At 45.7% G+C, this 20,635-nt stretch overlaps 1 protein-coding gene across 1 annotated transcript in view; it reads right to left on the bottom strand.

The window, feature by feature from the left end:
* Positions 1-19,813, bottom strand: part of Alk (Anaplastic lymphoma kinase) — a 110,867-nt gene extending 91,054 nt beyond the window's left edge. Inside the window, exon 1 of the mRNA XM_084581245.1 lies at positions 19,414-19,813. Coding sequence (XP_084437371.1) covers positions 19,414-19,813 — 400 coding nt within the window. The remainder of the gene's footprint in view (positions 1-19,413) is intronic.
* Between the last annotated feature and the right edge of the window lie 822 nt (positions 19,814-20,635).

Genomic DNA, 20,635 nt, shown 5'->3' with positions numbered 1-20,635 from the left:
TGAAGCCGTAACTCTTCATCCGCCAAGGAAATGCGGTGGGGACGAACTCTTGCAATTGGCTTCGCCAGTGTTGCGCCGAATCAAACAGTTTCTTCCTCAGAATAACCATTCGTATGTCCTACGACGCCCTGCTCCTTGTGCCGATTAATTTTTTTTTTTTAGTACTTCGTTTTCAAATTATTTATGACAGGCTTCTTTCGTGAACAATCGTATTTTTTATGCTGAATCGATGTTTTCACTGCCAGCAATTGGCAAGACAAACGCAAAAGACATTAGAGGGTTTCTTAGATGTTTCTTAGGAGGAGAATGACGAAAGCCTGCTCTTCCTCTCCTATCATTTGCCTCTGATTGTTTTTTATCGGTGTTCGTTGCAGTGATACATATAGTTAGAATTGGTTTACAGGAAAAGAAAGGCGCAGTATCTGTCACACGTTCTCCGAAAAGTGTGCGTTTGGACGGTACCCCATCGCTCCTGTCGCGTGGCGTTCCTTGGCGCGCGTTCAAGTGTGGGATTGGAGATGACAGGAACGCTAGACAAGATGAGACTTCTGGTTGGTCGCTCCGAATTTGGCGGCTGGTGACGTCACTTCTCTGTCGACCAATCAGGTGCGCCGCTCGCGCGGACAGATTTTGTCGACGACAGTATGAACCATTAAAGGCTTCCGCCTTAATACCACGTCTTGCCGGCACTGCAGCAAGTGAATGTCTGCGCCGAAGGAAGAATGCGCACGGAGAAGACATGTAATGCGAAGGCAGGATAACTGATGGTCACGAATGGTAACTAACTGGGTTCCAAGGGAAGGCGAGCATAAGAGGGGCCGGCAGAAAATTAGGCAGGTGGTTTGAGGCTAGAAAACATATGTGTAGGAGTTAAAGCTACGACTGGAACAGGACAGCTTTATTCGCAAAGATATTATCACGAAGACAGGGATTTATGGGAAACTGCAACACGGGCAGAGACACACATTCAAGACAGGGGTTCACGGGAATCGGTAACACAGAGACACAGGCTCAAGAGTCCACGGTCCTAGCTAGCCGAAGGGCACGAGAGTCTACAACTTCTTCGTCTTTCAAGCGCTACCTCAAACCGCCAGTGGGCCAGCAGTACGTCTGGCGCACTCTGCTAACAGTGCGTGCAAAGCCCAAATGTCCAGCGGTGGGTTCATCATGGCAAGCATGAAGGATTTCCTCGCTGAGATCTGCAGGGATGACTAGAAGATAGGCTCGGTCACTCTTGCCGGCACTTTTCTTGTAGAGGATTCCGTCGCGCGCACAGAAGGATGACAAGTTCTTAGCAAACAGTCGAGATACTGTAGAATCGAAACCCTCCGGATGATCGATCCCAGTTTTGAGGTCTGGATCAGCCCGTTGCCGGGCCTTTAAATCGGAGGAACTGATAATGCCAAGAAAATGGGCGTCTTCATCCGTACTGTCAATATGGTATAGAGGCATTTGTCCCATAGTGACCATAGTAAGGCTAGTGATGAAGGAATATCAAGAAACTAAATATGGTGTAGACCATGTGCGTAATAATAGGTCGCGTAAGAAATGATAGCTGCGGGGCATGAATACATATCTGCGAGGACGAAAATTTTGGTTCGCATAAAATATATCGTGCAAACTCCGGAACTATCCGTTGAATTTAAAGAAGGAAATGAATTCGGTCGGAGGCGAAGGCTTGCAAGTTGCCAAGAACTGCAGGCGTTGGCGCTGCAGCGTACCTTCTCGTTCCTGTAGCCCTTTCTTCATCTCTACATTACCGCGTGACAAGGTGCAATCATACAGACAACCGAAATCAGCTACAGAGTCATTTAAACTTGGAGGCATTTCGGATAACTTAGGTCCCGGCTTTACGCTGTCCACTAAGACGTATAAATGCACTGGTACACCTCTTCGCATTTTATTAAACCTTTCTTATTCTTCTAGCTGGGGGAGCACATTAAAGACTCAGTCGGCTAACGCTTGATCATGATGTACACTCTATCAATGTTGTCACGATGGTGTACACTTATAGAAGCCGCGTCCCGGGGCATTCTTTACAAAACTCCTGGATGCGAGTTACTCTCAAATTAAATATCCCTGAAGGTCTTGAAATACCCGAAAAGCATTGCACTCAGCAACAAATTAAACCCTCTCTGTCTCCATACTGTGTTCCCAAAGAGTAATGACTCCTTCGGACACATTTAACCCGGTTTTCTGATCTTCCACTGCCATTAATTCTTTCTTTGGATCCCTTGATCTTTATCCCAACTTGTAGGGCTACAAACCGAGCATTGTCTTGTTAAATTTTCTGCCTTTTCATTGTTCTCCCTATTAGTTTTGGTTCAGATGCCTGTATTTTTTTTCCTCGAGGCTAAATTACACCTAGGCTCCCTCCTAACGTCCAAACAGCAGCATCACTGGTCGGTCCACACTCGTTCTCTGTGGAACAAACCAAACGTTGCTGCACGCGTTGCACGGACGAGGAGCGAATTTTCCATTTCCTCAAAGCATAAACAAGCAGCATGCAGAGCTGAAGAAACAGGCGTAGCTATATATTTATGCGCTCATACGTATGACAGTTGTGTTTGGCTACAAAAAGCGAGTATTTCCTCAAAACTAGAGAAATTCAAACCTCAACCAGTCGGTAACGAAATAATTCTGTTACTTTCACCCTTAGCCGATGGCTGGGACATCGCCAAGCCCAGTATGTTGCCTGGATTAGCCCATCGGCATGAGATTAGTAATTTCATTGGGATGAAGTGGATGCAGCTGGCACAGAACCAAATCAGTTAGGAAAACATAAGACAGTTCTATATCCGGAAGTCGGTATAGTCTGGCTGATGATAATGATGATTATGATGGTGATTATATGATGATGATGATGATGATGATGGTGATGGTGATGGTGATAACAGGCGAATCTCATCAGCTCTAATTTCGTTTCACTGTGCTAGCTAGATCATTCCCTATTTTCTTCCTTTTTTTTTAATATTGCCTGCATTTGAGTGGGACACCAGGTATATAGGCCCGTATACTAGAAAAAACGGGGCCACGCATTTCGAGCGGGGAAGGTATTCGTCCAGCCTCCATCTGGTGAATTATATTCAATTTTCCTTTACAAAGCTGTATTTTCCTTCTGCCTTTTCGTCCAAGCTACCAAGTTACTTAAGCTGTCAAAACGAAATATCCCTTTCCTTCTCTGGGCAAACGGAGCTGGTCCGAGAACCGCGGTAGAAGCAACCGCCGGGCCGCGAATCACGAAGAAGATGCGGTCGGCAGCAAATGGCCTCCGGTCACGCGATTCCATACGTAGCCGCGCTAAGCCACTATCAGCAAAAGCAAAGCAGACACGTAATGAAACAGCCCTCTCGAGTTTTAGCGATTGGGCTTTTATTCCGCCGCGTTATACAATTCGTTTCCTTCCGCTGTGGATTTCCTAACTGTAGAAATGGCCGGTGCAGCGGGCGATATTAGTTTAGCGCTCCACCACCGCTGTCGACGCCGTCGTCGGGAACGACATTAACGACACCGAGACGAGGACACATTTGCAATCAAGGAAACAAATCTCGTTTCCTGTCGCGGCGTCGCTGCTCGCGACAGGCAGCGCCGCAAAGAGCGCCCAAGGGTGGTAAACGAGTTTGTTTCTCAGAGCCCGTGGTGCGCGCGCCCGCAGAGCGCCACCGGCGGTAATCGGGTCACTGGTGCATGTACGGACTGAATCTGCAGGGGAAATAGCGCTGCTCCGTTCTAGTTTCGCGAAGAGCCCGCGTGGGCTCATGACAAAGCAGGTAATGAAGTCTCTTCTCCTCTCGGAGAGCCTTGCACGTGGTGCTGACGCGGGAGAGAAAACATCGAGAAAAACTGACTCCGGGCTTGGCGTTTGGCTTGGTTTCATTGCCAGACTTGGATTGGTGCCTTAGGCAATGCTGGTACTTTAATCTTCCGTTCGACTCCAGGAATAATTTTGTTAGTCCTTTCATTCGGAGAAATTTTACTTTTCTAATTAAGACGGTCCTCTGACCTTTTTCTTTCGCAGCCACAGCGGATGCTACTGAAGTGCGAGAATCGGTCGCTACCCAACCTGCAAGCATAGAAGGTACGTCAGTATAGTAGAGCGGAATAAACAGGCTGCGTAACGCTCCCTCTATTAGATGCATCAGAAAAAGCCAGCGATAACAGATACCGATATGCTGCTGCACAAGTATTGCGTCTTAACCACGCCTGAAATCATGTATGTCACCAGATATATAGCGAATCTAGACAAAACATCTTCCAGTCTGCATATGGTAATGTACCGAATCACCGGGCCGCCAACTCCTCATCCTCCACCTGACTTTCTCCTCCAAGTAGGATGCTGTATCTGGCTCAAACCCGCAAGACCAGCTACAGCTGTTTTAGTGGGTACATCGCCCAAAGACCATAGCGAATTTCTACTAATTTATCTAAAAATTGAATAAATAATTTTTTTTCTCCTACTACGATATCTTTTGATATGACTGATCGTCGAGTGAAAGTTCTTTAACCAGTGCGTCATTTCTTTTCTAATAATGGCTTGGAAGTCTCCTTCAAGTTACAGTGTTCTTGCTGGCTTGTCGTGTTCAGCTACAGCATATATTACGACAAAGCTGCCGTTTGCCATGCTCTCACCGATAGATATCACAATGCCTTCCGACTACGAAGCAGAAACAGTGCGAGCGACAAGTATGCTAAGGCAGTAAACGACCACACAAGGACGGTCGATGTCTGATTGCGCCAGCTTTGTACACGTCATTGCCGACTGCGAGCCTTTGTACCCGGCAGGAACTGGTGCTGCAGAAACTGTGTTGCGGGTTGTCCTTCATATACTAAGCTTCCCTAAAAAATAAAAAATAAAAAAAAAACTGATCGGACTGGTTGTACGGCGATAGCACAAATACTGTGTACCATACTGTCAATTGGATCACTGCACGCGTTTGAAAATGTCGAGAATCTCATGTCACATAAAAGAGACAGGCAGCTAGGAATGTGCACTCAACATCACCGTAAATCCCTTAATAAGTTGCACCAACTGTATACACTAGATACTTCAAAGTGCACTGCAGAGTATATAATAACTAACATACATCAAGTATGTTATATAGGTATGTTATTAGGAGTATATAGGAGTATATGTAGCTTACATACACCAAAACAGTGTCACTATGCTAGTTTTGTCGTCGTAGACATTATTGCAATACCCTCGGAAGAGCTGTGGGAGGCTATTTACTCTGCCAGCGATGATCTTGACAGTCAGCATTGACCGATGGGAAGGGCCAACGTGGCAGCGACAACCAGTGAAGTACCGGGCTACGCAGCCCATCCACATGTTCTAAAAGACTATATAAATAAAGATGTTTCCAATAAATCAAAGACTTGATGCCGCTAGCGATGATTGAATTTGGTCTCAAATTCACGCTCGTCATTATCCACCCCCTCCACACGGGCAATATTTTCCTGACTTTCTTTTTGTTTGTTTTTGTCAGCGGCGCATTTCGCGTAAACGTCGCTCTCTAGTCACTACTGCGCATGCGCGGTAACCATGACAACTAGTTGCTCAGAGCAACAGGAGAAGAGGGAGGAAAAGAAGCCGGTCAAAAGGGGCAAGAAGATTCGGAAGACGCCAAGAAGACAGAAGAAAAGAAGAGAGAAAAATTCCGAGAGCACTGTGGAATCTACACTGCAGAAATACGAAAGCCTCAGCATTGCTGGAGCGCACGGTGCACCACGTTTGCTCTCATTATCATTATCAACTAATGCACCGGCATTATCATTGCTAATACCATCATTGTAATTATCACTAATTGCAGTGTAATTATCATCGCTACTATCGTTTTCACGGTAGACAATAAAAATTACGATCCCGGGCACGGCGCAGTTGGTTAAAGTGCTCCGCTGGGGATCCAAGGGATGCAAATTCGACTTCCGGTAGAGACGGGATTTATTTATTTATTTATTTTTAACTGATCCAAGGGGTGGAGGTTCGATTGTCGATGGATTTATTTAATTATTTTTAACTGTCTTTCTCACATTATACTGGCCGATGACGTCACCAGGTGATGACGTCACAATCTCGTGATGTTCCGTGGAATCTCGCGAAGAAGTGTGACACTTCTCGTGGCCGGACGGACAGGGTCATGGCGCTGAGTATGAGTATTTAAAGGCTTTAGCCTGAAAAGGGAGGAGGAAAAGAAGAAGCCGATAAAATGGAGCAAGATGCGCCAAATCACCGATCACACCATACGATTTGCAGCCAGGGTATCGGCGACGAGAACGTTGGAGTCGGACTTTGTGAACAAACCGTTTGGTAGCTTTAGCTATGCATTCCAGGCTTAACAGAGTTGAGCCTCTATCAATTTTCTTTTCCACTGCTCGTGTCTGCTTGAGCTGCGAGACGTAGCCGTTGCAGCTACATGTCTACTTACACGTGGGAATGAAGGAAACCAAACCAATAAAAGCAATAATCAGTTTACTACCTTGCTAGACAGTGTGAAAGGATAAATACTCAATCGAAGAACGGCAACACATTGCCCGCTTCGAACTTGGCGAAAGGTTATAGCTTTTGTATACGGACAGAGCAATAAGGAAGGTTGGAGAGATGAACGCTGCGTGAAACGATCCGAGGCACGCGGAATTGCTTGCCTGCCCATTACCTGCGCTATCAGAATTTCATACAGGGCCGTAAATGCTGACGCTCAACACGAGGTCTTCAGCGTCGCTTCCTCAATCCTCGATCGGTAAACAAGCCCATTACTGCGCAGCGTCAATATACCCAGGCAGCACAATCCATTGGCCCAATGTTGGCATTTGGTCGGCAATGTCCAGCCCCACATAGGACCGGTCAGCCAGCGCTGTTGAAGGGTTTCTTGGGATCTTCTAATCTGGCTATATCTTTATTTAATTAGTGTATTTAATTAGCGCATTTAAGCTGCAGTTAATTAGTGTATTTGTTCTCTTTAATCTTCACGAATATTTTCCTCTTTTATTTTGCATTTGAAATTTCGTCAAAATTTCAAAATGTTCTTCACGATGTACTTCACTCCCGTGGGGGTATCTGCAACAACTTGCGTAAAACGGAAACATTTACATTGTCTTTTGTTTACTTTTTCTTCATTCATTATTTGCTTCTTTTTTCATTGGCAGCCTATATCACAGCGTATGCCGAACATTTAGAAACTGACCTGACTAGAGGTAACATATTGATTTTATTCACACCTTATCTTATCTTAAAGTCGAAGTGCAGCATTCTTGGACAAAGGTTTCAACGAGGCAAATGCTCAATATTGCAAGGTGCGAATATAGTATACTGGAGGTAATAACTCACTCTTCTGCTGCGCTGCAAAATCTGTTTTAAAATTAGTCCTTCGCTCTTTAGGGCTAAACAGTTCTGTCTTGAAGCTAATGGGGAACATGTTTGACGGCAGAGAACACGTTAACGGTAAAACAAAAATATCTATGACTCCCCCGAGAAGAGATGTCCGGATATATTCTTCGTCCCAGCAGTATTTTGCGGCTTAGTATAGTGCAGATTGCCGGGCCAGTTAGTGGATCGACATGTTCAAGAAAACTGTCATGTCGCATTCTGCGCAAAGTTTTCTTGAATAAGTATTTTGCGATATGTGAAAAACAAAAAGCATTCAAAGCAACTTCCTGTTGAAAAATGTTCTTCTCTGAGAATCTTGGGTGCGTGCATATTCTTTGTGTTGGAAACTGATAACAATTGCTTATAAATGCTCCTGGAGCTAGTCAATCGGCTGTAGCAGCTTTTATCCGGGGAACCTTCCAGCAAAAAAAATAGGAAAAATACAAACTGAATTGAATTGAATAGAAATGGCCGGCCATTAAAGGTTTAAGCCTCGCTTCCCAGTGGTTGGGGGATTAGGTACGAGCATCTGGGTATGCTAATAGGCAACTCACCACGGTCTTTATCTCAACGACTACCACTTCCTCCCCGTCTCCGCTCCGACTGCCCTTATGCAAAACTCATACTGAAATACTGAAACACAGAATCGCTTCAAGTGAGATTGACCATGCACAATACTGTTCCGTTGCGACCTTTCCATCCCGGCCTCCACAGGACACAGCACGGCGCTCGAAATGTCAGCCGACGGCCCGAGGTCTCCCACGCCGTTGTTTCGCGCTAGGGCGCTTTCGTGTTTGTACATATAAGCTGTCTCAGTGGTGGATCCTCTCCGAGACATCGCATTATAAGCTCTGTCGCTGCTTTGAAGAGCTGTAAGCACGGAGCCGCTATCTCTGGCCGTCACACTAGCGTGTTTCGGATCGGCCTGCTTCGTTTCGCTCGAAAGAACGTCGCGGCCGCGTGCGTCGTCTTGCGGGCGGATCGCCGTCTTGCGCGCCTTCCTTGCGCGCACGTGCGTGGGAGGAAAGCCGATCGATCCGACGTGCGTTCGCGGGCCCTTTGCGCCGCCGAGCAGCGGCTCCGAGAAAGCTCTTTCTCACCACGCTGACTCTTCGTTGGCTTTGTGTATCTGCCGAACGGTCAAAAGCGCTCCCGATTACCGGCTCGCGTTCATTTCAAGGCGAAAGCCATTCTAATGGGCTCATGGTGTATATCTCGCGTCGGCGAGATGTGTCCAAGAGATTCCGCGAGATGTGTCCGCGAGATGTGTCAGTGATATTCTGCGAGATTCAGCGAGATGTGTCAGCGAGACGTTGCAATACGTTTTGACGTCAACATAATTTCTCCGGTAAGGACGTCGCAATAGGTTCTGACGATGCAGCCAAAGAAAAGAAAGCAACCAAGTTATAACGAGTGCACAAAAAAGAAGAAAAGCAGAAGAGGTAGGCAGAAGAGGAAGAAGAGAAGAAGAAGGAGGAAAGACTTTCGCCAATAAACTATAAAGCGAAACTCAGTGCAATCTTGTAATTTCTAAGGCTATGGCAAACGCGTTAGTGGCTTCTAGGGTCCATACCAGTTTTCTCATAAGAGTATATAGTCGAACCTCACCGCGACGAAAATAACGAAGCGTGAGAAAATTTTCGTTGACGCTAAACCAGCCCGCGAACGCTGTCAGATTGATTACATAGTCCAAACACATATATTATTTAGAAAGTCGATCAAGTGCTTGTCCTTCTTTTATTTGTTATATATTTGTAATGGGGGAGCACGGATGTGATTTTCAGTCAGAGAGCAATTACATCGCAAACGTCGTCGTGACTTTGATGACAATAAAACGTGTGGAATGCGTCCTTCACATTTTGTACAGATGGTGGTGTTACAAGATACGAGTTGATTGCGGCTCTGGCTCAGAAGAAAACGCGAGCTTACACCTGCGCCTTGTCCTAAGGCAGCCAGCAGTACGTCATAATCACCAAGAAATGGCAACCTCGACCTTAACAGTGGGGTTGATGTCGCGATTGATCTCCCTTTTAAAGAGGATACAGCCAGTGTCGTCGTCGTCGTCATCATCATCACCATCATCACCACCACCTTGATCTGTGCGTGAACGGGTTAGCCAATAGGAGCATAAATCGATCCCAGAGAAAGATGCCAGTGAAAAAAAAAAAAAAACAACTTGGACCTGCGGAAGTGCAAAAGAAGGGTACCAATATGCTTATTTGATTGTCGAATACATTTTTAAACCCAACTCCACTCCGCAAAAATTTCGTTGAAGCCGGAACGCATCTTAAGAATGGTCTATTCGATCCAATAATTTTTGTGGCAAGCTGATGAGGAATAGGAAATATCCTTGAAGCGAAAATTTCATTGAAGCTGGGTTTGACTCTAACAGTATAGTGAAGAAAAAGAATAGTATAGTAGTACTGGTAGTGGTGGCAATTGTACAGGTGAGAGAAGTGGGTGTACACGGAGTACAACTCTTGTCTAGAACGACTGAGGGGCCTGCTTTGCGCCTGTTCCTGGCTGTACAAGTGGCATTTAGCCATAGCGCATGCTTCTAAAAAGCCAGCATGCAACTATGGACCGCTACACTCATGGAATCGCATGGCTTATTAGTTGTTGTTGTTGTTTTTTTCTGCTGTACTGATCGTCGCGGCTGTGGCAGCTTGAAATCTATGGATGGATGATAAACCTTTCATTCCCACCACGCCGCAGAGGCCGTTATTTACGCCTATATGAGCGCGCGTCGCACAGCGGTTCGTGTGACATGTGCCCCTTTCTAGGTAGGAGAGGCGAGGTGACAAATAGTTTTTAACTGACGTGCTCCACTTTGTTACGCAGACTCGTAAATGTGGTTAACGCACCCTCCTGCTGTGTGATTTGTACGATGCCAAAATTTATTTCATTTCAGTGGCGACAAAGAATGGGATTTTCGAAAATGTGTAAACTGTTTTTACGATTAGTTTCTGTGAACTACAGACCTCAATAGATGGACGAGCTGCCTAACTTGGTAGCTAAAATTTAATATTTATTATTTGCTAGTCCGTAAGTAGTTAACACATGATAGCTTCTCTGTAATGAAACACTATCTGGCAATGATATGCCGAAGAAATCACTGAAACAGGCCATATTCATAAAAACTACTAAATAATTAAGGTTAATATCATGTTAGAGGGGCGTTCGCAAAGGTCGTATTATCAGCACCATTAATTCATGACAGGCGCATACGAGTGGCTTGAAAATGAATGTTCACCTGTCTACCTTTAACGCGATGTAATATCATCGCCACGGCGCAAAAGACGAGGACGAGACAAATACAGAGACTCGGTACCGTGTCTCTGTAGTCGTCTCGTCCTCGTCTTTTGCGCCTAAGCTCCTACCAGTGTAGGAGTGTAAAAATTATGTTCTCTATAATACTGCCCTACAACACCGCTATGACATCAATACAAAAACATCCCCCAGGAAATTGAAATCGCGTGCAGTGATCCGATTTGCATGTTTGAAGGGCTTCCAATAAGAGAATATTCATTCCATGCAAGTGACAGTATAACAGCGACAATATCTCAGCTTATGAGATTGTCCCTAATTAATGACGCGGGAAATTCTAACTCGGTTAAACCGGCCTGGAAGAGCTAGAACGAAATGGCCGACAGCCGCTCGAAGTGAACGGGTAACTGTCGAATAAATAATGTAGCGCAGGCTTCGCGCACACCATTCTTCATAACAACCAGCCCATGAGGAAGGTCATCGCCCGTCTCCTTCATAGCAATGCACCGGTTCGCTCAGCTCGGGTGACGGTGACACAAGACTGCAAAATATCGCCCCATCTCTGCCACTTCCCTCTCAAGAAGAAAACACTTCGCGGGTAGCTATTCTTGAAAAACAAGGAAGTAATTGCTCAAGTGGAGCCCCTCCAGAACTCACCGAGTGAGAAAGACTACGGTGATGGTCTGCAGCAACTCGCTCACAAGCAGTAGTAGTAGCACATGGTCGAGAAAGAAAAAAAGTTCACTATGTAAGTGTGTTCCTTCATCCCAATAATAAAGATTTTACGAATGGCCTTAAGTGGCTTGCTGTCCATTCAGTCGCTGGTATGTTTATTGCACGCAGGAGAACTACCGCAGGTGTATGTGCAACAACTTTCAGGGTTTTTATGAGCCCTGGGGTAAAACAAACAAATAAATAAATAAACTGCAGACAGTGCACACGGTTCGTAAAGCAGTAGGCGCCAATCAAGAAAACATATCTGCGCTGTCAGAACATTTGAGGACGTCACGACCCTGGGATCATGAGATCGCACCCAGGCCAATGAAGATGAAATTTTGCTATATTCAGCTGCTTTTCATCGAAGTGAGATATTCCAAGTTGGTATGATGTGACCTGTATGGTGCTAAACAGGTAATCTATAAGTCATTGAAATGTTCCTGTAGCGGTCCAAAACAACTGATCACTTACCGAAGACTTGAAGAAAAATGGTTGACGATATATTGAGCGTGTATTTGTATTTGAGCCACCGGCGAACGACCCAAGTTACTGGCATTGATTCATTGATAGTCCATTATTGATGTATAAGATTATCGTGAAATTGTAAGAAATTATATTATATAAATAATCCACTTTCACTCTTTTTTTGTTTATACGGATATGAGGAGTCATGATGTCCAACTGAAGATAAAGATTGATAATTCGTAATTTGTTATTTCAGACGCGGCCACTTTCTACCCATCATTCTGACTCCCGTCTCCAACAGCGACGAGCTGTATTCTCTTTGTCTTAATCTTTATTACCTCATCTGATGTAATTCGTAAAACGTTAGACGAACTACATAACAGAAATTTTAGTCCCACATAGTAGCATTACATGTTGAGAATCAGATAGCAATGAAATCTACAGCGTGCACGTATACCTCCAATGCAACCTGATAAGCGGAGCTGCCTAGGCGCACAACCAAGCTCAGATGTCAATTGCCAACTGCCAGCGCACTCGAAAACGCGGAAATGTCACGTGGTCTTAAATGCCGCACACTCCGTAGTTCAATAAGCTCTAGGGTACGTTACGCGAACCACGGCCATTCCGCAAAAATAACACAAAAGAGACCATGACTTCTTTTTTCCCTGTCATGAGACCTCTGACGTTATCGCATTAAAACTCTCTCCAGATTCTAAAACTATATTTCAAAAACGCCGTCATTAATCTTCCACTTCATTTGTTTTCTGCGCCTGACCAATCCTGCATGGCCGTGGAACTTAAGAAGGCCACTCAACTACACCGCATTCGTGCTAGCTCAGTTCGTGCATGGGCGTACTCTAAAGTGAAAGAGGGGACTGACATCATTAACCTCAGCATTAATGCGTATTCACAACATTATCTCAATGGTTGACTGAACCCAAACATGGAATGGTGTGTCCTACATCTTGCGGGTACCACACGGCTCCTCCCTGCGCGGCATTTTTTTTTTTTTTTTTTTTTTTTTTGTCTAAGTGCCTAAGTGAAGCCTGGGATGTGGAGGTGTTGTAGTGGCATGCGCGCACGACGACGGCGCAGCCGTGAGCTCGCCAAATCTGCAACATGCGCAGCTCTCGCTGCGAAACCGCTCGGCACAAAACTGAAATACAAGACACGTTTCGTGCATCTCCAGGGACCACTCACGGACGTTTCCTCCTTCGTAGCACATAACAGCCGACATGCAAATGTCCCGAAGAAGCATAGGTCCATATCGCACGTATATACGCGAACTCCTTGGACTCGCGTCCATCCAGGTAAACAGCGATCGGCGGCAACCGCTCTGCCATTTGGCGCCCCAAGCGACAGAATATCGATCGAGAGCATAGGAAGCCGATAATCGAAACGGCTTGACTCCGGCCACTTGTGGGCCTTCGACACCCCGCATATGGAAATCGGTCGCATATAGTATTCACGAGGCATAGCCGCTCGTTGAGTCGCCAGAAACAACCTATATCTGTCTATTGATTTGAATTTACAAGTCATACAAAAAAATATTTCCTTGTCTTCGTTCAGCAAACGCTCTCAAACAGCGCCGAATCATAAGTTGGTAACCTTGGGTGCCTTCGTTGAGATTCGATGTGAGCATATCAATAATATCACAGACGTGCGTTATTTGGGAGCGAATATGTAGCCAGGGGTTCCTGCTCAACGTTACACTGGGTCAGCGACGGTTGCAGTAGGGAGGTGAAAGGCCAGATCAACTTCTAACAAATTATGGGCATTTGAATTCGGTACACCCAATAAACAAGTGATTCCTACTTGCGCAAAGCAAAACACTGTTCATTAATATATTTCTTCTTTTGACAGTCAGCGTGGAAGTTAAGAATTTACGTCAAAGGGCTCCCATCAAGGTTCTAGATACTAAAACTTCCTTTTAGCGCTAGACTGCATCGGGCGAACTTACTTACTTACTTTCTTTCTTTCCTTCTTTCTTCCCTTCCTTCCTTCCTTCCTTCCTTCCTTCCTTCCTTCCTTCCTTCCTTCCTTCCTTCCTTCCTTCCTTCCTTCCTTCCTTCCTTCCTTCCTTCCTTCCTTCCTTCCTTCCTTCCTTCCTTCCTTCCTTCCTTTTCTTGTGTGCTTCAGTTTCTATCCCTTCACCTCCCTTCCCAAATACAGCACAGTCAACCGAGCAGCGTTTTTTTTACTGTTCTTTCAGATATATATATATATATATATATATATATATATATATATATATATATATATATATATATATATATATATATATATATATATATATATATATATATAAAATTCGGTTCCATTTGCTTCCGTCCACTACCCTCAAGCCAGAAATACTTTCAGCGGCTTGGCATATCTGAAAGAACAGCAGCGCCAGGTTAATCCCTGCCTTTCGTTTCTTGTGTTTTTTTATTGTTCTTTCAGATATATATATATATATATATATATATATATATATAAAATTCGGTTCCATTTGCTTCCGTCCACTACCCTCAAGCCAGAAATACTTTCAGCGGCTTGGCATATCTGAAAGAACAGTAAAAAAACACAAGAAACGAAAGGCAGGGATTAACCTGGCGCTGCTCGGTTGACTGTGCTGTATTTGGGAAGGGAGGTGAAGGGATAGAAACTGAAGCACACAAGAAAAGGAAGGAAGGAAGGAAGGAAGGAAGGAAGGAAGGAATATATATATATATATATATATATATTTAAATAAACAGACACAATTAATCAGTCAGCCCTTTTTCGGCCCCACTGTTCGAAGAGAGCCGGCATCTCTGCTTGTCGCCGACATGCTTTCAGTTTTACTTGTGTTGCCAATGGCAGTGTGTCAGCCAAACGCGATTGGCTGGTACAGCATAGCAGAATGCGATCGACAACAGTTTTGCTAGTTGCTATGCAAGCTGCTACTCGCATATGGGGCTGAAACGTGGAGGTGAACGAAAAGGGTTCTACTTAAGCTGAGGGCAACGCAGAAAGCTATGGAATGCAAAATTATAGGTGTAACGTTATGAGATATAAAGCGTGTAGAATGGGTCAGAGAAATAATTCGAGTTAATGACATTCTAGTGGAAATCAAGATGAAATGGGCATGGGCAGGGCATATAGTGCGAAGAGATGATAACCGATGGTCGCTTAGAGTAACAAACTAGATTCCAAGGGAAGAAAAGAGTAGCAGGGGGCGGCAGAAAGGTGGGCGGATGAGGTTGCAGGGGTCAAGTGGATGCCGCTAGCACAGGACCAATTTAGTTGCAGTACTATGGGAGAGGTATTCACCCTGCAGCGGATATAATCTAGCTGACGATGATGATGATGACGACGACGACGATTGTGATGATGATGATGATGATGGTGATGATGGTGATGATGATGATGATGATGATGATGATGATGATGATGATGATGATGATGATGATGATTCGATATCTGCCGACTAAAAAATGTCGTGCGTGTCGGACGTCCTCACAATTACATCCTGATTCGACAACGCTAGGAGACCTTTGCACATGTGTATACGCCTGAAAAGGAGCATGACAGGCGTTTGTATTACCTCAAAGACGGAACTTACTTAGTCGTGATATATAATCGAGCAGGACAGCTGGTTGGTCGCCATTGTCAGCTTGGACCAGTATTTTTCGAAGCCATATGGTCTCAGCTTATAGGTTTACATGCTGTTCACATGGGCTCAGCGTTTCATTCATATACACTTGCAGTGTGTTCATATTTGGAACAACCAGGAAATGCGATCGTCAGGCTATGTTTTGAATGATACGTGATAGAGAAGAAATAAACGTTAAACTGCAGGGAGAGTCAGAGGATATGATATCTAGTTGCGACACTGAAAGGCAGGGATTGACATCCAAAGACCAGTAAAGTAAAACGAAAATATAAAGGAAGACTTAATAACAATAATATCAGCAACTGTAATAACGGCTGGGGACCATGAGGCCGTAATATATAAATGAGTATGTACTGATTATAATAAGAAGGTATATTTATACGCGGCCAGTAAAGTAAGCTCGTAGGCTAACTATGAGTCTGAGTGAAAAATGGTTTAAAGGAGGCTGCCAAGGTCCTCACACATGCGGCCGGCAAATAATTGAGGTGAAGTCAGGTCCTGAGGAAAGTGTCTGACCACAGGCCCAGGAAGTTCTCGCTCATTAAGCTGACCGTACGTTTTTGCAATTACCTCTCCCTTCGGGCAGAACGTTCAGGGAAAGTGTCTTCGCTAGATGACCGTGCCTCAATCTGTCGTTAGCCCTTCCAGCCTGAAAGCAACGATATGGGAAATCAGTTATATGTGGGAAACACCAACATTGGTATGTATGTATGTATGTATGTATGTATGTATGTATGTATGTATGTATGTATGTATGTATGTATGTATGTATGTATGTATGTATGTATGTATGTATGTATGTATGTATGTATGTATGTATGTATGTATGTGTGTATGTACGCACGTACGTACGTATGTATGTATGTATGTATGTATGTATGTATGTATGTATGTATGTATGTATGTATGTATGTATGTATGTATGTATGCACGTACGTACGTATGTATGTATGTATTTATGTGTGTATGTGTGTATGTATGTATGTATGTATGTATGTATGTATGTATGTATGTATGTATGTATGTATGTATGTATGTATGTATGTATGTATGTATGTATGTATGTATGTATGTATGTATGTATGTATGTATTTATGTGTGTGTGTATGTACGCACGTACGTACGTATGTATGTATGTATGTATGTATGTATGTATGTATGTATGTATGTATGTATGTATGTATGTATGTATGTATGTACGTATGTATGTATGTATGTATGTATGTATGTATGTATGTATGTATGTATGTATGTATGTATGTATGTACGCACGTACGTATGTATGTATGTATGTATGTATGTATGTATGTATGTATGTATGTATGTATGTATGTATGTATGTATGTATGTATGTATGTATGTATGTATGTATGTATGTATGTATGTATGTATGTATGTATGTATGTATGCATGCATGTAGCACGTGTGTCCATTCACTGCAACCTGAAGAAATTAACGCAAAACAAACCCCGCTCTCCCCGTCGTTTTTCTCTGCGAATCAGCGTAAAATCCACCTGCGGAAGAATCGAAGAGCGTAAGGTACAGGCGCAATCAATATTAAAGGGAACGCCATTGTGTAGCACGCAAAAGTGGGCATCATTTATATTTCTGTATGCAGCCTCTTTTGTAGAAAGGAATCGCCCTATAGTAATTCCTAAACCTCAATAACAAATTTAAATGAAAGGCATGTTTGGTTGTTTAGTGCAAAACAAGCGTTCTATTTCACCACAGCCCTTCCCTCGCGTGCTCACCGCAACGCCGCCTCCGGGCGCTCTGTAATCGAAGCTTTATACCTTAGAGTTACGCCGTCCGATTGTGCGGGTGCATCCCATAGAAACTCTCGCTAGCTCAGCGACGAAGCTGATTTATAAACTCTGCGGGCATTTTCACAATTGCAAACGCGGCCACTCTGCCGCCACGCCATGGAGCCTCGGGGGAGTTGGTGCACCGTTCACTTATAATGAAGAAAGAGAAGGAGGTGAGGGTAAGTGAAAAGGGAAAGGAAACCTCGTGGTCGTCATAGAACCGAACAATCGATTTGCTCCGGGGCTAGCGTCCACTTTATTTTTTTTTTATTTTTTTCACCACGGTCATACAGACGCGGATTGGGGTTGAAAGGGTGAGATGGGGAGGGGGTGGAAGAACTCCGGGAGCAACCGTTGATTGAGCTGCGCTGGTTTTTGCAGAACACTAATTAACGAGACGGATGCTCCGACATCCACGCGGCAAAGCATTTGTTTCTGGGGTGCCCCATGAGAGCGGTACAATTTGATCGTTTGGTTATTTAGCCAGCCGTATAGTCAGCCTGCCCTCCAGTTTTTGGCGGCTTTCGAAGGACGTGCCGAGTCAGCGAGACAGCAGGAGCGAGCCTCGATCGAATGGTGTTGATCGCGTCGGAAACGAACACGTCCGGGATACGCGTCCGGGAGAAGGCTATACGGCCAATCGTGCCGCGTCAGCATACGCCGATTCGACAGTGCGTGAGGACAATGGGGAATGATGGCCTGACAGGATACGAAGATGGTATTTTGTTATTCCGTATCGAACATTCATCATCCTTCCCTTTAGACGCCTAGCACAGAGGGCTTCCTTCATCTTTAGCGGCCCCGCTGGGGTGGCGCAGTGGTTACGGCGCTCGACTACTGTTCCCAAGGACGCGGGATCGAATCCCGGCCTCGGCGGCCGCTTTTCGATGCCGGCGAAAAGCAAGGCTCCCGTGAGCTGTGCGATGTCAGTGCACGTTAAAGAACCCTAGGTGGTCGAAATTTTCGGAGTCCTCCACTACGGCGTCTCTCATAGCCTGAGTTGCTATGAGAGACCAAACCATCTTTAGCGAAAATTGGATTCGCTGTGTCGACACATCTGTGGACGGCTTCTACTGAGCGATGTGGGAATGGCGATCCAGTTTGGCATGTTCAGCAGCGGTGGTAGCGTCGATAGAAACACGCCGCGTTAATGTCGTAGCATATGCCGAAACTTTTGCAACGTATCGAACACGACTGACTTTATGAGTTGTGGAGTAATGAAGAACTTGCGGAGAACCATTATAACCTGGAGCTAATGAGATCCAACCCATTGTCACTACAAACTTGTATTGCGCTTTCTTTGAGGGTTTCACGGGTTTCGCTCAAATTTCTCATTTATTTGCTCAACTTCCACCGGCTCTGTGTTATCTCGTAGTGACAACCACCATGGCTGTTCTAATGTGACATTGCGCTCATTCATATTCATGGTGGGGCTACGGGCTTAATTACGTTATGACTTTATGTCATAAGTACTGCATGACTTAACAATACTTTCACTTATTTGCACTAAATTCACTCCACTGTGATGCGAAAAGTATAAAGAAGCAGGTTAGGGACACGTACGACAACCCGCAGCAACGAATTTCGCAGTATAAGCAAGTTCAGCCCCGCAAGGGGCTCACAGCTACAATCTCATCATCTCCGTGCATCGAAGTGTGGGTTTTTGGTAGTGACAGCGTTAGCAGTGACTGCCTTCTTCAAGACTATTGCTCGCCATTAATAAAAGCAGAATATGGCCTCTAAGCCGTAAAATTGCTACGTATGCGACTTTCTGGATACGTATTGTAGATGAATTTGTTGCGGCACAAAGTGAATCTGGAAACCTGACTATACGGACCTCGTCGACTACACTAACTGCGGGTGTAACTTGAAAACCCTCCTATCAACTCTTGGTGCGAAAAGATGCGAGCAATATAGTTATCCCCACCGGTCACCACGACGTAAGTGATCAGAGGGTCGTCACACTTTCTAAATATTTTGCCTATATCGAAACCTCGGACTTTTTTTTTTTTAATTAAGCCCGACACTCAGAGAAGACCTCAGCACTGTTATAAAGGTTAAAACCACACTGTATTGACAAAATCCCAGTCGTTAATGTTGCGTACGTTTATACTGAAACATGAAACATTTCAATGCAAACGCGACAAACTGGTGAATCATACCTGACACGTTTCGCGACGAGTCCGCTGCCGGCGACGACACTTGAAGCACAGCAGGCGATCCTTTTGGGCGGCCCGCAGCTTGGGCCGGATCGCTCGTGTTCGCCGTCGGAGTGGCGAGTGCGAAGCCAGCGTTCCACGTCCATGCGCACGGTTCTTCGAAGTCACACCGCAGTCCTGCCGCACCGGCGACGAACAACGTCGGAGCCGACGTTGTTGTCGTCGTTGTAGTAGTAGTCGTCGTTATCCGAAACTGACGCGCCGGATAGTGCGGCGGGTCCTGAGCCGCTGCAAAGTCCGCCAGAGCGGCGAAGAACACCGTCGTCGTCGCTAGGCCTACTACAAAGAGCGGGGACGGCTTCGACCGTCGCGGAGGCCGTCCCCGCTGAGACGATCTCGTCATCGTCAACATGTTTGTCCGCGTCAGTGCTTGGACGGCTGTCGTCGCGCTCCTCTTCTTGCCTCAAAGTCCCCCGCACGATGTCCAGCAGATTGCTGAACTGCGTTCACAAATTTCCCAGGTCCCTGTCGAAGCGTGCTCCGTTGCTCAGCACAACAGACCGAATGGCGGGTGGGTCAGATATGGCACGGGTAGGTTCTCGTACGCCCTTAGGACCATCCAGCGTTGAACGAATCTGTTAGCCGCGCTGACGCACAGGAATGATGCTCCTGCGCTGAGAGGATCACCATGATGGCGGCGGATGCTGATGGAGCGCAAAGCAAAAGAGGCGGTCTCCACGGCTTCTCTCTGCCGATGCCCGCTGCCGTCGCGTCGGCGTCGCCGAAGTCGTCGGCAGCGCCGGCGTCACAGCTTCACCCGCGGAGGAGGAAAGAGGTGGGATGACGAGGCTGGAGCTGATCTCTCTCCTCCTTTCCCACTCTATTTCTTTTTTTCTTTAGGTGAGGAGAGAACGTGGGTTTGCGACGCTGGGTGAGGGCTGAAAAGGGGAGCTCCCACAAGCCAAGGGCTACGACCGGGGCGAGGGCTTTCGAACTCGCTCACCACACTTCTTTCGCTGCGCTGGCGACAAAGCGGGAAGAAGGCATCAATCGAGAGAGCTCTGCGCGGACGGCAGCAAGGAGGAGAAGAGATGGTGTCGCTCCCGCCAGCACTCGGAACACCTTTACAGCGAGCGTGGCACACGCGCGCGCGCGCGCTCGCAGACCCAGGGCTTGAAGCAGTCGAAAGGAAAGCTGCTGTGTGCAGGCCGCTTTCTGCCGCTTA

This window comes from Amblyomma maculatum, chromosome 10 (genome assembly GCF_055883805.1).
Source record: "Amblyomma maculatum isolate TAMU_Amacu chromosome 10, ASM5588380v1, whole genome shotgun sequence".
Taxonomy (NCBI): Eukaryota; Metazoa; Arthropoda; class Arachnida; order Ixodida; family Ixodidae; genus Amblyomma; species Amblyomma maculatum.
The sequence above is the reverse complement of the archived record's forward strand: the minus strand, read 5'-3'. Positions and strand labels throughout refer to the sequence as shown.